The sequence below is a fragment of the Colossoma macropomum genome, unplaced genomic scaffold, assembly GCF_904425465.1.
Source record: "Colossoma macropomum unplaced genomic scaffold, Colossoma_macropomum, whole genome shotgun sequence".
Lineage (NCBI taxonomy): Eukaryota > Metazoa > Chordata > Actinopteri > Characiformes > Serrasalmidae > Colossoma > Colossoma macropomum.
The window spans coordinates 1,117,375-1,140,129 of record NW_023495530.1 but is presented as its reverse complement, the minus strand read 5'-3'; the positions used below and the strand labels follow the sequence as shown (position 1 = coordinate 1,140,129).

The 22,755-nt window shown below is 34.6% G+C and overlaps 1 protein-coding gene across 1 annotated transcript; it reads right to left on the bottom strand.

Moving 5' to 3' along the window:
- Positions 1-1,173: 1,173 nt before the first annotated feature.
- LOC118802328 (NACHT, LRR and PYD domains-containing protein 12-like) lies at positions 1,174-13,519 on the bottom strand. The gene is made up of 9 exons (XM_036562841.1): positions 13,431-13,519; positions 11,511-13,308; positions 9,534-9,707; positions 7,344-7,517; positions 4,399-4,572; positions 4,003-4,176; positions 2,839-3,012; positions 1,845-1,891; positions 1,174-1,712 (listed from the first exon to the last, which is right to left on the bottom strand). The coding sequence occupies exons 1-9, from the start codon at positions 13,465-13,467 to the stop codon at positions 1,174-1,176; spliced, it is 3,291 nt and encodes a 1,096-aa protein (XP_036418734.1). The 5' UTR covers positions 13,468-13,519.
- Positions 13,520-22,755: the final 9,236 nt, after the last annotated feature.

Here is a 22,755-nt window from a genome sequence, read left to right as displayed (position 1 = left end):
TTCACAGAGATGGTACAAGAAATGGACATTTGTATATGCTACCTTTGAATATGCTACTTTTGAATATACTAACTTAAGTGTGATTGGGTAGGCCAAATGTATTTTTCTTGCTATTGAACTAACAAACATAAAAACATATAACACTGTCTATAAAAGTATCACATTTTTTCATGAACAAGATTCAGAAGGATGATATTTTAATTACAACACAGTCCTAAGGCATTGTATTACACTATAATGAATAATCATACTCTTAATTAAGGCTCACTATAGTTTATTTTAACATAGTTTTAATGTTTAATCAGTTCTGGCCCTGATTTCCTAACTGGGAATTTTACCTGTATAATTGATAAATTAGTCATCATATGCTCCATTGTGAAACCTTAAATCCTCTAAAGCCCAAAATAATAGTTTCACAGTTGGATATTTTCAGAAGATAATAGCATATTGAGGTCACCAAGTCTTCAAAACTAGTAAGATGCCATGTCCATGCAAAGAAAGTATTTGAAAGTAGGAATTATAGATTGTGTCTAGAGTGTGAAATATGCAGATGCATCAATAAAAATTCATCCCAACTGACATAATGTCATGCTGCATGAGTGGATACAATGACACCACTGACTCCTACTTTGCCATTTTGCCTAAGGTGTGCAGAATGAACATTGAAGGAAGATTTTACATGGTAGAGATCGGAGGTGGGGCAGTGTGTCCACTCATACTCTGGACACTCCCCCTTTCCATGCTCTGCATGTTCATGGACACTGTTCATGGACAAATTGACCTTTGCTGTGATCTGTGTTCAAAGCTCTCAATCACTGAATAAGCCACATGATTTCAAATGTCTCAAAATATCTTCCATAAAATATTGGGAACTTGACATAACACAATTGCACAATTGTCATAAAGATGTTTTACTGTTAAATTGGCTTGTGTTCCAAGTTAAATTGGTGTGGATATTACTTTTAGCTGCAGTTTTTCCATTCACTACAGTAAATAGGGATAGGAATACGTCAGCAATGTGTAGCTATAATGCAAATTTTAAAACTCCAACAAATCTTATTGCATAGGTCACTTCATGAATAATGCAAAATGGATCGATATAGTAAAATCATATAATTCAATGTGTAGAAGTATATTTTAACTGAAACGCCTCCACGAACACATAGAATGCTCTTATATTTCACAAATACATATAGATGAGTCAGAATCCCACACTCTAAACCCTGCATAGAGGGGTTCAGTGAATGTAGAGTGGAATGTGTGTAAGTGAGTCAAAGTGTGTGTGTCAGTGGAGACGCTGTAGAAGGACAGAGTGCCGGCCATCCAGTCCAGATACACTCCTACTCTGTTAGAGCTGGAGGAAGGGGCAGGTATGACAGTTCCCTTCATATTGTGCCTGGCAGAGTAACTGACATTAGAGCAGTCCAGACTCCAAGACGTTTTATTGTTTCCAAACACCCGGTCATTACTGCCGCCTTTCCTGCTGATTCCTTTATATGTCACAGCTATTACAGCACTCACACTCCACTTAGCCTCCCAGTAACAGCATCCACTTAGACTCTGTCTACATAGCACCTGTTCATATTCATCAAATCTCTCTGGGTGATCAGGGTATGGCTCCCGATGTCTTACACATGTCACCTTCCTGTTCTCCTGAGACAGAGAAAGACGTCTATGTGCTGTATTTGGGTCCAGTGTGAGCTTACAGGCATCTGCACACAAGACAAGAGATTAAAGGACAAGGACAAAGGACATTAACACACAAGAAGTTTGGAAGAGAGGATAGCAATATAAACTGCATATGAGTGAGTGAGTGAACATTACACTGTACACAGTGAACTTACATTTTCTTAGTGCTGGTTTGATCCTGCTCTGTCCTGCATGCTCCACCCTAAAACGACAAAAGAACATGGAACATCCCCAAATAAGTAACTTGTGACCACATTTGAATTTATAGAGAACTTAACTAGTTTAATAGCATGTACAGTGATTTTGAACTAAATTGGTTAGACATTAATATTCTAAAGTGTTTGAGAAACGTGCTGTTCACCTAATAGGATGTGTTACTTAATTAATACATTACTTGCATTTTTATGTGTTGTGGTGTCTACCCCATCATTGGTTGGTCGGCTATTATGCATATTGACTTCATAAGAAAAAAACAAGTATTTCCTGCAGTACACATTGATTTGCTGGCTAAAATATTGTCTCCAATACTGGTTTGCCAGTATTGTTAACTGACAGTAATTGACAAATTGATACAAATGACTGTCAAAGGGTCTATTCTAAATCACAGTAACAAGGTTGATGTGTTTAGATTGACAACTCTTTATTGTAATATTCAAAACAAAAATTGGATAGAAATTAAAAAAAGGGTTTTGACTTGAAGATTTTGTTTTTGACAGTATGTAGTTTGATCTGTCAACTTGTTTTAATTTAGCTTGTTGTAAAGTTGGTTAGAAATAATCTAAAAAGAATGTTAACAATACTTCTTGAAAAAAATGATTTTATGTTCTGATATAAAAAGTAAAAAACAAGGCCATATTTTAAAATAAAGTGAGTTGATTTAAAAATATATAATTCTTAGTCTTGTATCTAATTAATATGTAGCTCAGGTTAGTCATTCTGTAAGTAGTTTAGCTCAGTCTTTAAAATGTGATTTAAAATTTTGTGAGGAATTTTAAATCAAATAAAAAAAATACTAAAAAAGAATTTGAACAGGAAATGTACATGGTTGAATGAAGTATACAGATGTTCTTGCATCGTGCACTATTGGAAATCTATGTGGCATCCCAATGCAATGTTTAGAACTGCATATATATGAAATTCTATACATACCTAAGTGTTTCCAGTTTGTACTGTGAATCCTCCAGTTTAACAGAGAGTAGCTTTACTCCTGCATCTCCTGGATGATTGTAGGATAGAACCAGTTCTTTTAGGTATGAGGGGTTTACACTTAAAGCTGAAGCCAGAGTGATAAAACCTTCCTTGGTAACCAAACAACCAGACAATCTGCAGAGAGAAAAAAATAAGAAGGAGCTAGTCAAAGTGCGAAGGATGCAAGAAAGTGCAGTGATGTTCAAAAACAACAAGCACTAACTTATTATAACATGCTATACATGTCTTTCTAAGGTTTTGTATGGCTGGGGCTGCACTACATGATTTTTAGCCTGTTTATAACCCCAATTAACCCCTTTGGAAAAATTTGAATCTGAAATGATTTTCTGGGTCAGGAGCTCGATTGGACAGTAGTAATCTGGTAGTGTGAAACTGGAAATGAGTCACTCCTTAGCTTTCTGTCCAATCTCTGGAGTGATCAGTGGCCTTCCCATATTTTCAAACATTTGACTTTCATGACTCAAAATGTTCATGAGTTCTGTAGTGTGAGATGGTTAGTGATGTAACTCAACATGTGATTGAAGCAGCAACCAATAAAAACTAGAAGGGTGGAGAAAAAAGGCTTTGAGACACACAGGTAAAAATAAAGACTTGAACATACTGTTTTGTAGTATGTGACATCTTTTTCAAAATATTGGCAGCAATCAGTATTTGAATGAAAAGTAGGCAGGCAGCCTGGTGCAAATAAATGAAACAATTTATTAATAGAATTGACTTTGACTGTTTAATCATTGTGTGAGTATATGGATGAAGTGTATGTTGCATTTGAGTGTGTAAGAGTAAAGAACATTATACAAATTGCAAAAAAGTTTGCTCTGTATGTTACTAAGGTTATATGAATTCCAAAAGTGATATAATGCAGAGATAGTTAAGTTAGTAAAGGTAGTTGTCCTTGCCTTTCAAACAACTGTACTACCTTCATGAAGAAAGTTATCTAAAACATTGTAAATTTACCACCTGTTTTTAAGACTTTGAACACTTTCATAAATATGTGGCCAATTTATGATTCACAAATAAATTCAGTTTAGTTCATTTTTGATTAGAAAAAGATAAAATTTACTGCTTAATATTTACTGTTCATCAACTTATTTACAAGAAGCTCACCTGAGTATCTTCAGTTTACAGTGTGAATTCTTTAGTCCAATGGAAAGCAGCTCCACTCCTGAATCCTGCAGATCATTGTTACTGAGATCCAGCTCTTTCAAGGGGGAGGTTTCCATTTGTAAAACTAACCCCAAATTTTCACAAGACTTGTCCCTTAGGTTACACAGACTTAGTCTGCAAAGGGAAATTTGGTGGCAAAGATCTTACAAAATGGTTGAAGAAGGATTTTGTTAAATGTGTTCATCATGTTCTTAAACAACACAATCACAGTTATTTTACTCATCTGTAAATTGTCGGGGTTGTGAAAGTACACATGAAAGATAAAAATAATTTTAAAATGAAATAGTAAAACCATAAATAGTGACCTTTGTAGTGAACAGGGCTCAGTGTTCTCACCTCAGTATCTCTAGTTTACAATTTGGACTTTTCAATGCAGTACAGAGCAGCTCCACTCCTGAATCCTGAACATTGTTGTTACTGAGGTCAAGTTCTTTCAGGGGTAGGTTTGCAGATTGTAGAGCAGATGCTAGTTTTTCGCAGGAGTTGGCAGTAAGATTACAGCATGTTAATCTGCAAATAAGAATACATACACTACAAAATACAGTACCATTGGGGTAGTGAGGCTTGTAGAAAGTGATTGATAACTGATAGAAATTATTTATTATTCTATAATTCATTATTCATTTTTGTTTAAAATATGTAGAGACAAGTTATTTTTGCTTTAAAGATTTAGTGAATGTGTGTATGAATATAGGATATATGAGGGAAAATATTTGTAGTCTATAACATTTTTATAACTTTCAAAGGTGTTCAATGCTTTGGCAAGCAATATATAACATATAGCAAAAAAATTAACCTGCTGTCTGTTACATTTGCATGGCATTTTCCAATCAAGTACCTCACCTGAGTATGTCCAGTTTACAGTTTAAACTCTTCTGTCTGGTAGAGAGCAGCCTCACTCCTGAATCCTGCAGGTCATTGTAACTGAGGTCCAATTCTTTAATGGAAGAGTTTGCTGAATGTAGAGCTGATATTAATTTTTCGCACGAGTTCATTGTGAGATTACAGCCAGCTAGTCTGCAAATAAGGAGCAACTATAGTATAGTACACAGTTCATCATCATTATTCAGATAAACATTTCTGTGGAGAATGTGTGCTCTGAACCAAAGCAGAGGCAGGATCATATACCATCAAAAAATAAGAGTTCACTTGAGGTGTTCTTTTGAAAACAATCAAGGATATGTCAGCTTTTAATGATATCTGTATTACTAAGCAGTTTCTGGCAGAGCAGTAGTCATTTTATTGTTCAAGCAAATCACTCAATTAAAAATAGTTATTTATTCCTACAGCATTATACAGTAGTACAAGTTTTGCAAAGTCAAATTGGAGTTGATAGCCCAATTTTTTTTAACTCAGATCGACGACCATAGGTGGATCAATGCACAGGTTTATCTGACCAGACTTGTATGCAGGCTTAATACAGTTTTTGGAGGATGCAAGAATAAATACTAAGTTATGCTAATATATTCTAATTTATTTAAGTTACCATGTTTTAACACCTTTGTTATCCCAATATGCAGAGCACTGAAGCTACATGTGCCTTCAAGAGTGAAACCTCACCTCAATACCTCCAGTTTACAAGATGAATTCTTCAGTTTTAAAGAAAGCAGTTTTACTCCTGAATCTTGCAGATCATTGTTACAGAGGTCTAGCTCCTTTAGGAGGGAGTTTGCAGATTGTAGAATTGATGTTAGTTTTTCACAAGAGTGGGATGTGAGATTACAGCCAGCTAGCCTACAAAGAAGAAATAAATAAAATACAGAACAACAGTTCAATACAGTCAGAAAACAATTCTGCTAACAGTTTATGTTAAAGATCCCTTGCACACAAAAATGTGTTTTTTAAATGATTTTTATATGCAAGCTCATTCAGAGTGCAATTACGATTGGTAAGTGCTGTTTCATTGTGTTAATAAGATTAACACAACAAAGGCAAACTTATTTTTTTCAGTCACACTTTATTTTGATGGTGCCCTACAGATAATTTACAGATGCTTTATTTCTTATTAAACTATGTGGTGACACTCAGTTGATTATTATAGGTTTAGGATTATGTTTAGGATTATATTTAGGGTTGAATACAGTCTACTACACACAGTGAAAAGTCCAATTGCATTTAACAGATTAGTAAACTGAATAAATGTTATCTGAATGCTCATTAAAGACAGGCTGAGCATCTACTAAACACGTGCACTCTCAAAATTAAGTATTACCCAAGTCCCCAGCAGCAAACAAAAGGTATCCATTGTATGCATTATAATATACTCTGTCTTTGAAATGTGCGAATTATGCCTTATCTCAGACTTCACAGGGTTTTTCTTTGCAAAGGATTTGTCAGTAACTGCAATTTTATGCACTAATTCACCTGCTATAAATGCCATTAAGCAAATAATGGGAAAATGAATTCAGATCACCATTAGCTTGGTGCTAACATACCATTGCAAATTCCATAGCTACTGGAAATTAACATTATCATAGTGGTGGTAAAAATGTATGAAATGTTTAAATATATTCAAATAGCGGAGCATCAGTGCTGTTGATGCTGTCCTTAATTAAAACAAAATGAGATCACAATAATAATGCAATTATGTAGCCCTAATACCCATATATGAAAGAATTTTGTTTTATGTTTACATTATTATTTCAAGGCTTTCCACATAACACTCAATATTTAAATTCTTCTGTAATCTCACCTGAGTACCTCCAGTTTACAGGGTGAACTCTTCAGTTCAGCAGATAGTATCTTCACACCAGTATCCTGCACTTCATTGTAACTTAGGTCCAGTACTTTCAGTGAGGAATCAGCTAATTTTAAAGCTGAGCTGAGTTTTTCACAGGAGGTTGCAGTAAGATCACAGCCAGCTAGTCTGCAAAGGAAAAATAATAGTACAGAATTTAAACATTGTGTTTTGGAATCAAGTCTCACAATAATTTGTTGAGACTTATTGAGCGAGTCTAATAAACTATTCAAATAAATATTTATGTAATTCATATGTTCTCTTAGTAGAGTAGGTATTAAACAATAAGAAGAAGAAATTTATATTGTTCTGAAAGATAAAATTACTTCTATGTCTGAATGAGCATCAGCAGTTTTGTTATTATCTGTAAAATGTATGTACTTAACTTTATTCCAATTAAAACTGATACCTATCTTGTTATGTATTTATGGTCATAATGTCATGTTCAAAAAGACTGAAGAACAATTACTGGTTTGATGATTCAGATATTGAACTCACATCTATGATATACACAGTTCCTTGTGTTTATCACTAGAACTCTCACCTGAGTATCTCTAGTTTACTGTGTGAACACTTCAGTCCAGCAGAGAGTAACTCCACTCCAGAATCCTGCAGGCTGTTGTTACTGAGGTCCAGTTCTAGCAGTGGGGAGCCTGCTGTTTGTAGAGCTGACTTTAGTTCTTCACAGGAGTTTGTAGTAAGACTACACCCAGTTAGTCTGAAAAGGAGAATACAAAATTTAATACAGTTTAATCAATAAGTGTGAAACCTTGCAGAAATGTTTTGATGACACTGATACCAATCAGTCCAAATTTGTTTGATTCAGGACAGATTTTAAAGTTCTATTACTATTTTTAAGGTTCTAAATAATCTTGCACCTTACCTCACAGAATATATCTGTTTGTATTCCAATATATGATCGTAGATCTGCAGATACTGGCCATCTGCAAATAACTTTTGTAAAATACAGAAAATAAGGGGAGGCTTCTTTCTTTTATTATGCTTCTAAACTGTGGAACTCAGTTCCACCTTTTATTAGACAGTCAAGCTTTTTAAAAAAAAGTTTAAAAACACTTCTCTTTAATTTAGCATTTAATTAAAATTCTAACTCTCTTTTGGTATTTATCTTTTTAATTTGATCTATGTCACTGCTGGGCGCAGTGGGTAGCGCTGTTGCCTCACAGCGAGAATGGCCTGGGTTCAATTCCCGGCTGTGCGATCGGGGTCATTTCTGTGTGGAGTTTGCATGTTCTCCCCGTGTCTGTGTGGGTTTCCTCCAGGTACCCCGGTTTCCTCCCACAGTCCAAAGACATGCAGTCAGGCTTTTTTTTATATATATTTCTTTTTCTATTACTCTTAAGCTTTACCACCTGTCTGTAATGCACTTTAAGCTGCCACCAATATGAAAAGTGCTCTATAAATAAAAGTATTATTATTAGTAGTATTAGTATTATTATTAACTATTCATATTTTTTAGTTTGAGCCTCTCAGCCAAAGTACAGTCACTAACAATTTTACAAATACCAGCATTGAGAAGAAGAAATTAGGTTTTTTTTTGAGCTGTTGATTCCAGCCTGTTACAGTGAGTGTTGGAAGGCCCTAAATGAAGCTTATCAGCATAGCCACTGCTCACTTGCCGTTGTTAAAAGTAAATTGTGATAGCAAAAATTTGACCCAACCAGGAGATACAAGACTACATATACTGCAAATAACATGAGAATGTACAGAACTACACATAGCACGTATGCTATATATGAAAATATTCTCTTTTTAGGTCAGCAGACAGATAACAAACTAATCATCTCCTCTGATACTATTCAGCTACCATACAATGTGAATATACACCACTGATAGCTTCAGTATGTTACAGCTGCTTCCTGAAGCGCTGTGGTACCTTTTATGGAGTGTAACTTGTCATGTTGAGAGGAATGCCCTTTGCTGTTTTGATTGCCTCTTTCTCTTTTAATTTATAATAATGGAGAGTAGCAGATTTTTAAAAAAAACCTAATGTGTCCTATTTGCACCAGTTGGATCTACTTATATAACTATTTAGAGAAAATAAGATATTATTTTGACATAAAAAATCAGACAATAAGTGATTATTTTGACTTTCTGTTTCAAATAACATTTTTTAGACAGAATCTCCTCTTAAGACACTTTGATGAGTGTAAAATATACCCACAATATTAAGAAATACCCTTTAAAACACTCTTTAAAACATTTTAGTTTAGGTTTGTTATTTTCTTCATTAATTATAATATCACATGGAGGGCATTCACAATTTTATCAAAGTCAAACATAAATAAATGTGCTTTAACTCTCTTATTTTTCTGTCTCAATGGCACCCATATTAATGGCAAAAATAAGACAAGCTTTTCATATGAATTTCTGATGATGCAAAACATAAATCTGCTCCTCTGTAACTCAAATTTTCACATCTTCCTCATTGCCTGTTGCGTGGCATTGTGCTTAAACTGTTGTGATTGAACTAAAAGTTAAATTAGGGGGAAAAATTATTGTCCCTGAAATGATATAATTTTAATTGATATACCATCTTCCATTTATTATTAGCTATATTAGCATATTTAGTTGCAATATTCCTAGATGCATTTTGATAAAAGATTCAAAGGTCCATGGTTTCAGTAGGTGTTTTAAATAGCAGTCTGTCAACATAAAAAGCCTCAGAGGTTTACAATTCAAACAATTCAAACATCAAATTCACCTGAAACCTCACCTGAGTGTCTCCAGTTTACAATGTGCACTCCTCAGTCCGGCAGAGAGAAGTTCCACCCCTGAATGATGCAGGTTATTGTTGCTTATGTGCAGTTCTTTCATTGGGGTGTTTGTTGATTGCAGAACTGATGCTAGTTTTTCATAGGAGTTTGTGGTGAGATTACAGCCAGCTAGTCTGCAAAGAAAAAGTAAATACAGCACAGACAACATTTTTTGTGTGTGATGGAACCTTACAGAATGGTTTAATGAGAAAAATGTCAGTGTGTCTGAATATGAACTTTTGAATTAATTATTTCTGTGTGAGAACATGCCACTTCGGCCACAACAGAGTTACTATCTACAATACAGGTATAAACATATATTTCCACAGCATGTTTGAAATTCTATCATTCTTGCTACCATAAAACCACTCCATTCCTACCTGTACAAGGACAAGGACAAACAGCGTCTCTGATGTGTAGTACTACTAATATAAAGCACATAAAATCTGATTGATAGAACCCCTTGGAGAGAATTTATTACTGAATTGAGTAAAGAAAACTTGAAATATATCCAACATTTTGCTAAAATAAACCTACTCATTGTGTTCATGAACCTGGTAATTCTTGATTTAGTTACAATGTAATTTAGTATACAAAGCAGTGAATGTGTTGGTCTCTGGTAATTAACTGTTATTTATATATATATTAATAAATTAATATAAAACATCATTTTTATGCTAAAGGTACAGTTTGAATACTATTAGCATATTTTTGTTTCATACATGAAACTGTTTTATGTTTTAGTTTTTCAAGTTAGCCTGAAATACTGCAATAATAGTAAACAATTATGTGTGACCAGCCTCTAAACAGATTCTATTTAAACTGGCACAACGATGCAAAATCAATGAAATCCCTTGAAATGGGTGATCCAGGTCATTTTGAACTAATCTGACTGGTACTTAAGGAGTAGTCAGTTCTTTTTTGCTCTTTGATATAAATGTTCTGTTAGTGCTATCATCAACTCATAACAAAACACAAACATCAACGTAGATGTTTTGAGTAAGCAATTCATGTGCATTCATGACACATATCTTTTTCCACAAAAGATTTAAATGGCCATGCATGTAATTTGAATTGTCATTACTTTAAATATTTAATGACATTAATTGATAAGAATAAATATTTTGAGTTGCATCAACAGATAATACTTGTGTTACCTTCTTCAATAATTTAGGTATTGTGCAACAAAGGGCTAGTTAATCAATATAGTTTTACTCAGATGAGAACAGACAACATATAATTATCTGTATGCTATGTTTACGTCCATAAACCATTTCAAAATATCATGAAACATTTTAGTGGTGCATTTTAAATCACATTTGTCTAAAACATCTATGCCTAAATCTCTCCACAAGGGGATATTCACGTAGATTTTTATGCTTCAGGAGTAAACTGAAGCATAAAGGAAACTGAAGGAGTAAACTGGCAAAAGCCTTTTTTGTTCTATTATTTTATTTTATTTATTTAGCCTTCTTGTATTCTGTTATCTTCTAACTCTGTGTGTTTGAAACATGCAGGAACAGTTTCAGAGGTTAAGCAGGTATTGTATCTGCCTAAAACAATTATAGGGTCTATTATGTCAAATTTCACCAAACAGTAGGGAAGGGATAATGTCACAAGAAAGTGTAGTGTGCTTCAAATGGGATACATTTCATTTTAAAAATAGAAGGAACCTCCAGGTAAGATGAGAGAAAATTAACAGATAGTGGGAAATTAAGAGATAATTAACTGCATTCTTGTCTTCATTATACATTAACAAAGACATATACCGAGGAGTATTATGAAGGTGAAACAAATGCCCTTAAACTACCACTGATTTTTAGAAAATTGATTCAAATTTACAACCATTCTAAATCATTACCCTAAACATGTGCTATGTCATCTATAATTTAAATAATAAACTGTGCTGTAAAATATATACAAATGAAAATACTTACACAACTTTTCTAGATGCTTTTACTACTGGCAGAAGCATCAAAAAACATTCCTCTGATGGGTCATATTTGCTCAGATCAAACACATCTAGCTCTTCCACTGAGTTCAGCAACACAAACACCAGAGCTGACCACTGAGCAGGAGAGAGCCTGACATCATGGAGGCGATGGCTACCATCTCTGTGAAGGTATTCTTGCACATCCTGCACTAGAGATTGATCATTTAGTTCATTCAAACAGTGAAACAAATTGATGGATTTCTCTGGAGATGCAGTCTCCTTGATCTTGTCCTTGATGTATGTGATTGTTTCTTTTTTGCTGTGACTGCTGCTGCCTGTGTTTGCCAGTACGCCTCGTAAGAGAGTCTGATTGGACTCCAGCGACAGACCCAGAAGAAAACGGAGGAAAAGGTCCAGGTGCCCGTTCTCACTTCCTAAGGCCTTGTTAACTGCACTGTTGAGGAAGCCAGTGATTGTTGACTGGCTGAAAAGCTCAGAAAGTTCAGTGTTTTGCTTAGAGAGTTCGGTGGTCAAATGGTTTTTGCTGATGAAGCACAGAAATGCATACAAAGCAGCAAGGAACTCCTGAATGCTTAGATGTACAAAGCTAAACACCTTTCCCAGGTGCACACCAAATTCTTCTTTGAAGATTTGGGTGCATACCCCTGAGTACACTGTTGCTTCTCGGATACTAATACCACACTCTTGCAGGTCTTCCTCATAGAAGATCAAGTTCCCTTTTTCAAGCTGTTGGAAAGCCAATTTTCCTAGCGCAAGAACAGTTTCTTTAGTCTGCTGAGGATCAATCTCACTTTTTCCACTGTACTTCTGGGTGTTGTGTTTGATCTGAAAGATGAGGAAGTGTGAGAACATTTGGGTCAGTGTTTTGGGGATCTCCTCGCTCTCCGCTTGACCCAACATTCTCTCTAAAACAGTGGATGCAATCCAACAGAAGACAGGTATGTGGCACATGATGTAGAGGCTTCTTGATAACCTGACATGTGTGATAATTTTGCTAGCCAGGCTCTGATCATTAATTCTCTTCCTGAAGTACTCCTGTTTCTGTGGGTCGCTAAAGCCTCGGACTTCTGTTAGCCTGTCAGCATATTCAGGAGGGATCTGATTGGCTGCTGCTGGTCGAGATGTTATCCAGATGAGAGAAGAGGGGAATAGATTCCCTTTGATGAGATTTGTCAGCAACTCATCAACTGTGGATGGCTCTTCTACATCCCCCAAGCTCTCATTGTTCTGAAAATCTAGAGGTAGCCGACACTCATCCAGACCATCAAATATGAACATGATTTTGTAGTGTCTATAGTGCTTTGGATTTAATTTGTGTGTTTCTGGGAAAAAGCAATGAAGAAGACTAATGAGACTGAGTTTTTTATTTTTCAGCATATTCAGTTCTCTGAAAGGAAGTGGAAACATGAAGATGACATCCTGATTTGCTTTTCCGTCAGCCCAATCCAAAATAAACTTATGTACAGAGACAGTTTTTCCAATTCCAGCAACTCCTTTTGTGAGTACTATTCTGATGGGCTTCTCCTGCTCTGATAAAGGTTTAAAGATATCACTGCATTTGATGGGTGTCTCCTCTGTTGCCATTTTCCGGGATGCTGTTTCAATCTGTCTCACCTCATGCTCCTGGTTGACATCACCACTCATGCCTTCTGTAATGTATAGCTCTGTGTAGATCTCATTCAGAAGTGCTGAGTTTCCTTCAGTTGAAATCCCTTCATTAATATTCTGACATTTATCCTTCAGTTTTAATTTGAGCTTTTGTTGACAAGGAGGGGTCAGTTCTGATAAAAAAAGAAAGACAATAGCAACACATTAAGCACTTTGACCATACAAAGGTCAACAACCATGTGTGTCTTCTCTAATAATAAACTGATACAATAGGCCGGAGACCTGGAGCTCTTACTGGTTTCTAATGTGTCAGCGAGATCCGCCAGGTTCATGTTCTTCAGGACATACAGAGTGAGCTTTAAGGCCCCCCTTCTGCCACTGCGCTGATCCTCTTCATCTTCCACCTCTCTCTCAAAGCATGCTGAGTAATCTGGATGAAGTAGTTTCTTAAATTTTTTCAGCTCATCCTTCACTATATAAATTATTTTCTGCTCCACTTCCTGATTAGGAGCACACAATAATAGAAAATCATTAAGAGAATAACGATATAGTGAGAGATCGATTATATTTCATAAACATAACACGTAGGAGGAATTGTTGGAACTTGTTGGCATTGTGATGTATAAAAAGCCATTACCATCATGTTACTGAACTGCATTTCAATATATCAGTCTTACTAGTATTACTTACTAGTACAGTAATAAGTGAATGTGAATAGAACATGATTGGCAAAATTTAAAAGAGATACAAAAGACAGTAATATCACAGAGCCTTATAAGTAGCAAATGGCCATCTCACCAACACATTCACAGAAACACACACACACACATACAAAATACACACAAACAAACCAACTAACCTTGAATATATTTTCCAGCTTTTTCTTTGAAATGTTTTCAGTCTTCTTTTGTGCACTGAAGACAAAGATAACACTGGCTTTTAAAAAAATATAGGTCATGTTTTTGTATATACAGACCATTCTAAACTCAGACCCACAGAAAAAAAAATATTTCAAAAATATTATTAAATATTCAGACCTTTACATTTACAATAGTTACATGACTTTTTATGATCTATTCAAACCCAAGGCATTAAATAAGATAGTAATATCTTAAATATATACAAAATATTAATTTAAAAGGTTCATCTAATGTCTGTTCCAAACCCCAACCCCTACATTTCAACTTAACAACAGTCTTAGAACTTTTTTGAAAGTCTTTTAATGTGAAACAATGATTTAAATTTATCTAGATTAGAGTTTAATTACAAAAAAAATGCTGTCTCAAGTTTTCATGTCGCTACCAAAACAAAGAGTTTTAGTACATAAATGGAGCCTTATTTTAGTCACTCCCTAGATCAGGAAACAAGACTGCATCCTTTTCCCTCATTGCCACATGGCTAGATCCCATTGTTTTGAAGTAATTTTGAAAATCAGTGTATAACCTTAAGAACAATCATGAGCAAAACATATATTTTCCAGGCGTAAGTAACCATTTTTCATAATTTTAATGAAAAATACTCAACTGTGCCACCGTACAAATCTGCATTTGCCAGCTATATCTTGGCTAGAGCTTTTCTGATCAAAATGAGCTAAAATTCTTTTTTGCTTATTATGTAAATTTTTGCTTATTACTGATGCAACTAAAGCCTTTTCATAATTTCAATACGCATAAGTCATAAAACACTTTTTGGGGTGCTAAACAAAATGTGAAATTGTTCGAACAATGAGCCTCTGTGGGCCTACTGCATGAATATATGCCATAAAGTCATGATGTTACCATGTTTAACTGATTTTCAGTCATGTAACAATAGCAAATAGTTATAATTCTTCATAAAAATCATCACACACTATGATATTTGGGTTTGTGGTAGACTTGTATGTACATATTGACTCTGCAGAATGCAAAGAATAATTTAACCACTGTTTTTGGGAAATAAGCCTACGTCTGCTTATGTTTTCTCTAATCACACTTTTCACAATTTTTCACTGCTATGTTTTAAGTTTTAAAATAATGAGAAATTTGTGAAATAATCAAATAATTCCAAATAGTGAGATAATAAAGTTACCACATTAAAATAATAAAACACTAAGTTGACATGATGTGGGATACAAGAGACAGAAAAAGAGAAAGTCTTTAGGATAAAACTCTATGTGGTTGTGATGAGTCTCTTTCTATTTTTCACTAAAATGAAAACACACCAGTGGGAAATCTCTCTGTTTGGGTATGAAATTGTATGACGATATTTACATTAACCTTTGCGCAGTGTTCAGGTCTGTGGGACCCATTTTCAATGTTTACCAAAAAAAAAAAAAGAAATTACGGTTTATTAATATTTCAACCTCAGATTCCTTTGCCATTGCTCATTTTCTGTAAAGAACATATAAAATAGCACATTTTGAATGACTTCACCCCCTACACATTTATATTACACATGTGGTGTTGGCTAAACCCGCGGGGAGTAAAAGTGTGAAGGTGCTGTGTCCCTTCACTCTGTTCTCCTCCTACATGGCCTGCTGTTAGTATGTGTATGTGTTTGTATGTGTGTGCATGTGTGTGTGAGGGTGGACAACATGGAAAGGCTGCTGACTGGCTACAGCTGCTAAAGGAGGACCCTATGCTGGCCACTTTTATTTTAAACATCAGGTGTATGGCTGTATTGATTTTCAAAACCAATAACGCTGTTCACTAGACCCACTGAGTAACAAATACATGAACACCACACAAGTGTTCAGATAATGTATTCACAATATATATGGGTATATGGACAGATGTACCATGCATTGGAGGTTCCTTCTCCACTGATGATTGTAGGAGGCTCCCACATGGACCTGTCAATCTTCATACGGGCTGGTGATTTTGATTTCTTTATCCTGAGAACCATGGTGAGTAAGATGTAGCGTAAGACTTTCTTTAATATAAATTATTTAACCTGAGTAAAACTATATTAACAATATTCCTTTTTCCTCATTCTCTGTTTCAATTTTTTTACTTAACATTTCTCCTAAATTACAACACATATGTGGGAAATCCCTTGTTTGTTCTCCTGTTATCAATTATTCCAGTATTCACATAGTAGGAAAAACTATATAATGTGATGTGTAACATCTACCAAATTTAATGAACACAATTCAGGAATACCTTTTTGAACGCTGATTCTCAGAATAGTTGTTTACCACTTTCTGACATACCGTGAAGTAGAGGTTCCTTTTGCACTGCTGATTGTAGGAGGCCCCCACATGGACCCATCTGTCTTCATAGAAATACAGCTGGGGGCCTGGGTTGGTACTGTCTTTATCCTGAAAGCCATGATGAGAACCTAGCATTGAGTGTTACTTCCCTCTAATATACCTCATTTAGCCTGTGCATACGTGACAAACAATATTTCCTCTTCCTTTTTCCTCATGCTGTGTGTATGTGTGTGTATGTACTCCACAATTTTTTTTCAACGCAATGCCATAGAAGAACTATTTTGGGTTCCCTAGAGAACCATGTTTGAGAAAAAAAGTTTGGGTGGCACCTAACAGACTGTAAAAAACAGCAACTTATGATCATCAAATTATTATCAAGTAATTTGGTAATAACTGGTAAAAATAATAATAAAATAATTATATACGCATTAATAAATGGTACTATTGAAATTATTTACATGGTGGCATACAAATATTCAAACATTCTTTTGACTTGTAGAAACCATATCAGTTTTAATGAATTTATTTATTTAACTTCAAAAGTTAAGCATTTAAGCATAAAATTACTATCTTGGGACTTTGTTGATGAATATACTTTTCTTTAATTCTTTGTTAAGCATTAAGTGGTTGGTATACTTTTTTAAACATTAATAATCATTCTTTTGACCCTTTACACTTAAATATTATACTATGAAACAATGAAGTAAATGGTTAATATATCAAATAATTGCATGTCCAAGTTTTACATGTAACAGTTATATAATTATTAAACTATCATTTACAAATTATTTAATAATGATTAAGTTTCAGTTTATAGGGGCATGTTATAATAAAGTGTTACCAATATTTCAGATTGTGAAGAACCATTTAAAGGTTTAAAGAACTTTCACACAATGCAAAGGTTCTATACTAATTATGAGGTTCTTCAAACTTTAAAAAGTTTACTCACACACACATTTGAATTTAAAAAATGGTTCTTTAAAGGACCATCCATTTTACGGTTCTAAAGGGATTTGAAAGTGGAATTTCTAAGGCATCATGCAAAAGATCAGGTTTGACACTATTATTTTCAAGAGTGTAGTATTAAGATAGTGTTTTCAGAGAGGTACCGTAAAGAAGAGTCTCCTTTTCCAATGCTGATTGTAGGAGGCTCCCACATGGGCTCGTCATTTTTCATAGACACACAGCTAGCCACTGGAGATGCTGATCTCTTTACTCTGGGGACCCTGATGAGTAAGGCTTTGAGTAATTATGTCTAAAACTCATTTAACCTATGCATAAGTTACATTACATTACAATTTTTATTTTATAATATTTATAAAAAAAAATAGTTTTTTTTCCTCACATTGTGTGATGCAATACTTGGCTTGGTATATTATCTGGTTTCATGTAATACTTCAGTATGTGAAATCAAGTGTGTTAGTCATGGAATTGAATAAATTCATGCAATGACTGAGAGCTTAAGGTGCTGTCTGGAACCAAACTTTGTTTTTTTTCATTCTAGCCGCTGAGACATGACAAACTACTTGTATTTTTTAACAGTGTGAATGTTTATTAGCATGAATTCTAATGACAAACAGTGTTAAGCAAAAACACCCTTATTGCTGAGATGAATGATTGTAATAATGTACTTAGGTATATGTATATATGTATATATATACCTCAAAGTAGAGGCTCCACTTCCACTACTGATTGTTGGAGGCCTGAGAATATGAGAGTATGTAAATGACAAACAATATTTTCTGTTCCTGTTTCAGAATTCTGAGTGGGTTTTATCATTACAGTTGAATCTTACGGCCAATAAATTATTTCACTTACTCTTCTGAGGGCACAGAGTCAATGCTGATTGTAGGATGTTCACACATGGATTCATCAGTTTTCATCAAAAGTCGGGGTGCTGGAGATGGTGCCCTCTTTAACCTGAGAACCATAATGAGTGCAAGTTTGAGCAGTTACAGAAACAATATTTGCTCTTTTTCTCTTTCCTTTCCTTGTACTAACTGCTGATGTAAAGATACTGACTTTGTTTCAGAGGTTTCTTCTCTACTGCTGGAGTATCGAGGATCCATCATGGAGTTATTACCCCTTGTCCACACACAGCTGGACACTGGAGATCCGCTGCCTGTGAACAGTTCATCAACAAAAACATGCATTACATGTTGACAGTTCTTAAGCCACTGAGGTTTAATAAAGTTTACTTCCCCTTTCTAGACTTCATCTTCATTATTGCAGCTTATCTAATTCTAATGACGTTGCCCTGGCATTTTTTATAGTGATAAAATCACCAAGTCGCCTTTATAAGGAAGTAGTTAGGCACGCTACTATCTTGTTTTTTTGAAGCATTGTCAGTGTCTTGTTTTTTTTTTTCTTTTTTTGTTTGCTTTTTTCAGTGCCTGTCTTGTTGCATAATGTAGATTTTTACAAACCTGAAACTGTTTTGGTTATATACTTCAAGTTACTTCTAGTTTAAAAGGGCAGAATGCTATTTGGCAGTGAGTTGACATAATAGTAATGAACATACATTAGCCCCCTGTACTTCTCAGTTACTTTCATAGTCTTTATTTTCCTTTAAGTAATACATTAATACAGTTTTTACTTTTAGAATTGCTGCATTAAAAAGTGGTATGGTGAATGGCTGCCTTAAATTATTGAAATGAAATTATACATTAGATAAGACGACAGAGAAATAAAACAATAGTAAAAATTGATCCTTATAAGAGTCAAACAGGGACACTGACTCAAAAGCCTTGATTAGGGGTGCTTATGTGACCTTCATGTAATGGAAGAACAGAATTTAACATCTAATCATTCACTGAAGACTAGGGTATGTGCTGATAAAGCTTTTCAGAGTTGGAGGGCTGATCTAGGCTCTATTCTTCTAACTTAATCTTACATAGGGGAGTAATCTGATTCAGATCAGCACTTCTACTCTGAGAAGCTTCTTGAATGTGAGTGTCAAGCCTTGTGATCATCTAGGCACATGTGTGGCTCCTCTACTTGCAAAGCTGTGGCCATAGCCTAGGCTAAAGCTAAGGCAGCTAAAGTACTTATATGCTGAAAAGGACATTGAGATTAATGCAAAGAAAGCAGTCCAGGAAGTTTGACTAGATGCACTGAGTCTAGGGAAAGCAGTTGCAACAAAAAGCTTAAGCATCTCTGGGGATCAGAGAAAAACTGGTCACATGCAATGCATACTATAGACATATATATAGTAAAAAGCTTAAGCATCTCTGGGGATCAGAGAAAAACTGATCACATGCAATGCATACTATAGACATATATATAGTAAATGGCATGCACAAATTCACTATGCTCAAAATTTTGACTGGTTGTGGTCATAGTACATAATAGCTGAGTGAACTCTATTTTCACCAGTACCCTTGAGCAGTGGTTTTAATCATTCTGGGGTATCCATTGCCTGCACCCATTATCCTGTCTTCTTTTACAGATATCATCAGTGTTAACCTTTTATATGGAAGTTATGAAACAAACATGATTCTTGCTTTATCTGTGATAAATAAAATAATTTGAGCATAGTAAAACCAATGTATTCTTGCTTTAGAGTTTAGATGGTCTTTTTACATTTTATTTATGTACTTTCAAAACCTGCAGTAATGCTGTATTTTCATAACAGCGATCTGAATTTCTTCCCTCAAAAACTGTTGGCCACTTGGTGGCGTGCCACTAAAATATAAGCATGTTGAGGTGCAAAGATGGAACATGTATGCAAAATTATAGGCCAGTTCTGAGTCCTATAACAGCCCATTATTGTCTACATTGTTTTTAAATTTAAAAGTAATCAAACTTAATGCTGTTTTGGGGTCATCCTCCATGTGGAGTGGGAAACCATGTTACATAGGTTTCAGGGCTTAAAAAGATGCTTAAAATATTAGGCACAGCTCCAAAAAGTCAGTATGCATGTTTACACAGTTGACCTAAGATCACATAATACTTTTCCCTTATGAATTCTCTGATTTTTCATTTTTTATCCTGTTTCATAGTCACTCTGCTTCTGTAAAACAGCTCATCACAACACCAATGTTTGGGAAACCATTATTAATATAAAACAAAAGATGTTTAACTTAGGAACTTTTATGAAACAGATTCATGTTTACTTTTTATATCATTAACATTATACTACATTTTGAGATTTTGGTCACTGGTGTTATGAGGACTCTTACGTTACATTTTAACACAGTATTTTCAACTCTATTAAACTGCTTCCTTGAATCAAGGCTCCTCAGAGAGGAAGCATCTCAAGGCATGAGAAGGCAAGTCCACATGTGCTCATTCTATTTTATTAATGTATTAATAATTTTGTTTATCAGGCAGCACACAACTTCTATGTGTCACCGATGTTATGTGTTTTAATGGCTGGGTGATTAAAATGTTGTCAAATATATGATTTTTATTACTGATTTCGAATAGTTGCACAAGGTCAACTGACAGCCAATGAGTCAGACAATTTACAAAATCCTCAATTTTAACCAGAATGTCACTAGTGTCACAGTCACTGGTGTTACATCATATTCATATAACACCAGTGACTGTAAAATGTGTTTGGAATTAAGCTCTCCTTTTTACATATATGATAAGATTATATATGATTCATATTATTTAATTTTGGGATGAAAGAAATCACAGATCAGTGTGACTTCCAGTGTTAAATCTCACCACTTGACTGTGAACTTGACACATTCTTTTACTGCCACACATGGACATCTGGTTGTTCGCTGCTTCATTGTTCAAGTTCATCCACAACGAGCGCAAGAGGATTGCCTCTTAGCATCTTAACAGACCATATGTCTTTACTTCATTGGTGCATGAGCACACACTTCTATGATCATTCTATGACTATTTGGAATGAACAGTTGTTGGTCACAGTAATACTTGAACATACAAAAAACGGTTTCTTTTTCTTTGCTTTTAAATTCTACATTCATTTTCTTCAGGTAAACACATTTGCACAATGTTTGCACTAGTTGAATATAACCAGAAAACTTTCAATAACATGACACTGATGCTGTTATCTGGGCTGCATGAGAATTTAAAGCTGAACTACTGCAACAAGCTATCTTTTGTCATGCAGGAAGTAATGTTCAGACTACACATCAGACAGTCAAGTCTGATTTGTTTTAGATCCCATCTTTGTTTTTCTTGAATGCAAACATAGTTACTCCCATTCAGATTACAGGCACTGTTTTTCCTATGCATTATGTACACATAATATTAAAAAAATCCTGTATTTCTAATCAGATAAAGTTGATTCCCATGCAGGAATTATCAGGAAATGACCACATGACCTGTTTCACTAAGTATTCTGTCAGTTTGAAATCCTGTTTCACACTGAAATGTATACTATAATTACAAACAGAAAAATTACCATGGCACTATAGTAATATTAAAGAAACCATAAGAGCAGTGTTACCTTTTCGGAGTTTGTTTAAAAGTATTCAGCGCGAAGGTCCAAATCCATCTTTAGTAGGAGAACTAGTGTTAGTTTTCAGAGCTACAGCATAAAATATTACATCAGGCTTATACACTCTCACTTAATGTCATTTTCCATGCTGCAAATTCTCATCACAGGCTAATTTTTATTACTAGGTATACACCTATATATACACACTCACGTCTGGAGCACAGACTGAACTTTAAGGTGGCTGCAACTTCCTCTTATTTAGAAAGAGAAAACCAGTTGGAGTACATTTCAGTCTTGTATCTCAAGTAAATCTTACAGTACTCTCACGAGGATGTAAAACTGAAATCTTACACCATAGTCATTTTTGTTCCACAATAAGTAATGTTTACACTAAACATCAGAATCAAATCTGATAAGTCATACAAAATGTTATTATTATGTCCTGTTACTGTTACACATGTATGTGTATTCTTCCTTTAATTCTTAAATCCAGACACCTAAAAGTCAAATATAAACACAATCTTTCTATTCAGATTTTTCAACCTTTCAACTATTCAACCTTTACATGTTATATATATATATATATATATATATATATATATATATATATATATATATATATATATATATATCAGTATTTCTCTATACATAATTACAGTGTCTTGCAAAAGTAGTTAACCTCTTGAAAAGTCTGGTACAGTATTTTTGTTGCAAATCAATGTGCTTTTAAAGTAAATATTCAAAGCCATAATCCAGTATTTGTCAACACATTTTAAAAGAAATAATAAAATAAAAACTGAAAATGCTGCTTGCATAAGTATTTAACCACTTCAGACTAGCACTTAGTAGAACCACTTTTTGTTGTAATAACAACTTTAAGCCTGTCGGGTTAAGTTTCTAGCGCCTTTGCACACTGTTTGGGAGTGATTTTCACCTCTTGTTCCCTGCAGATCTGCTCCAGGTTTTGCACATTGGTTGGAAGACACTTGTGGACTGCAATTTCTTTTTTGT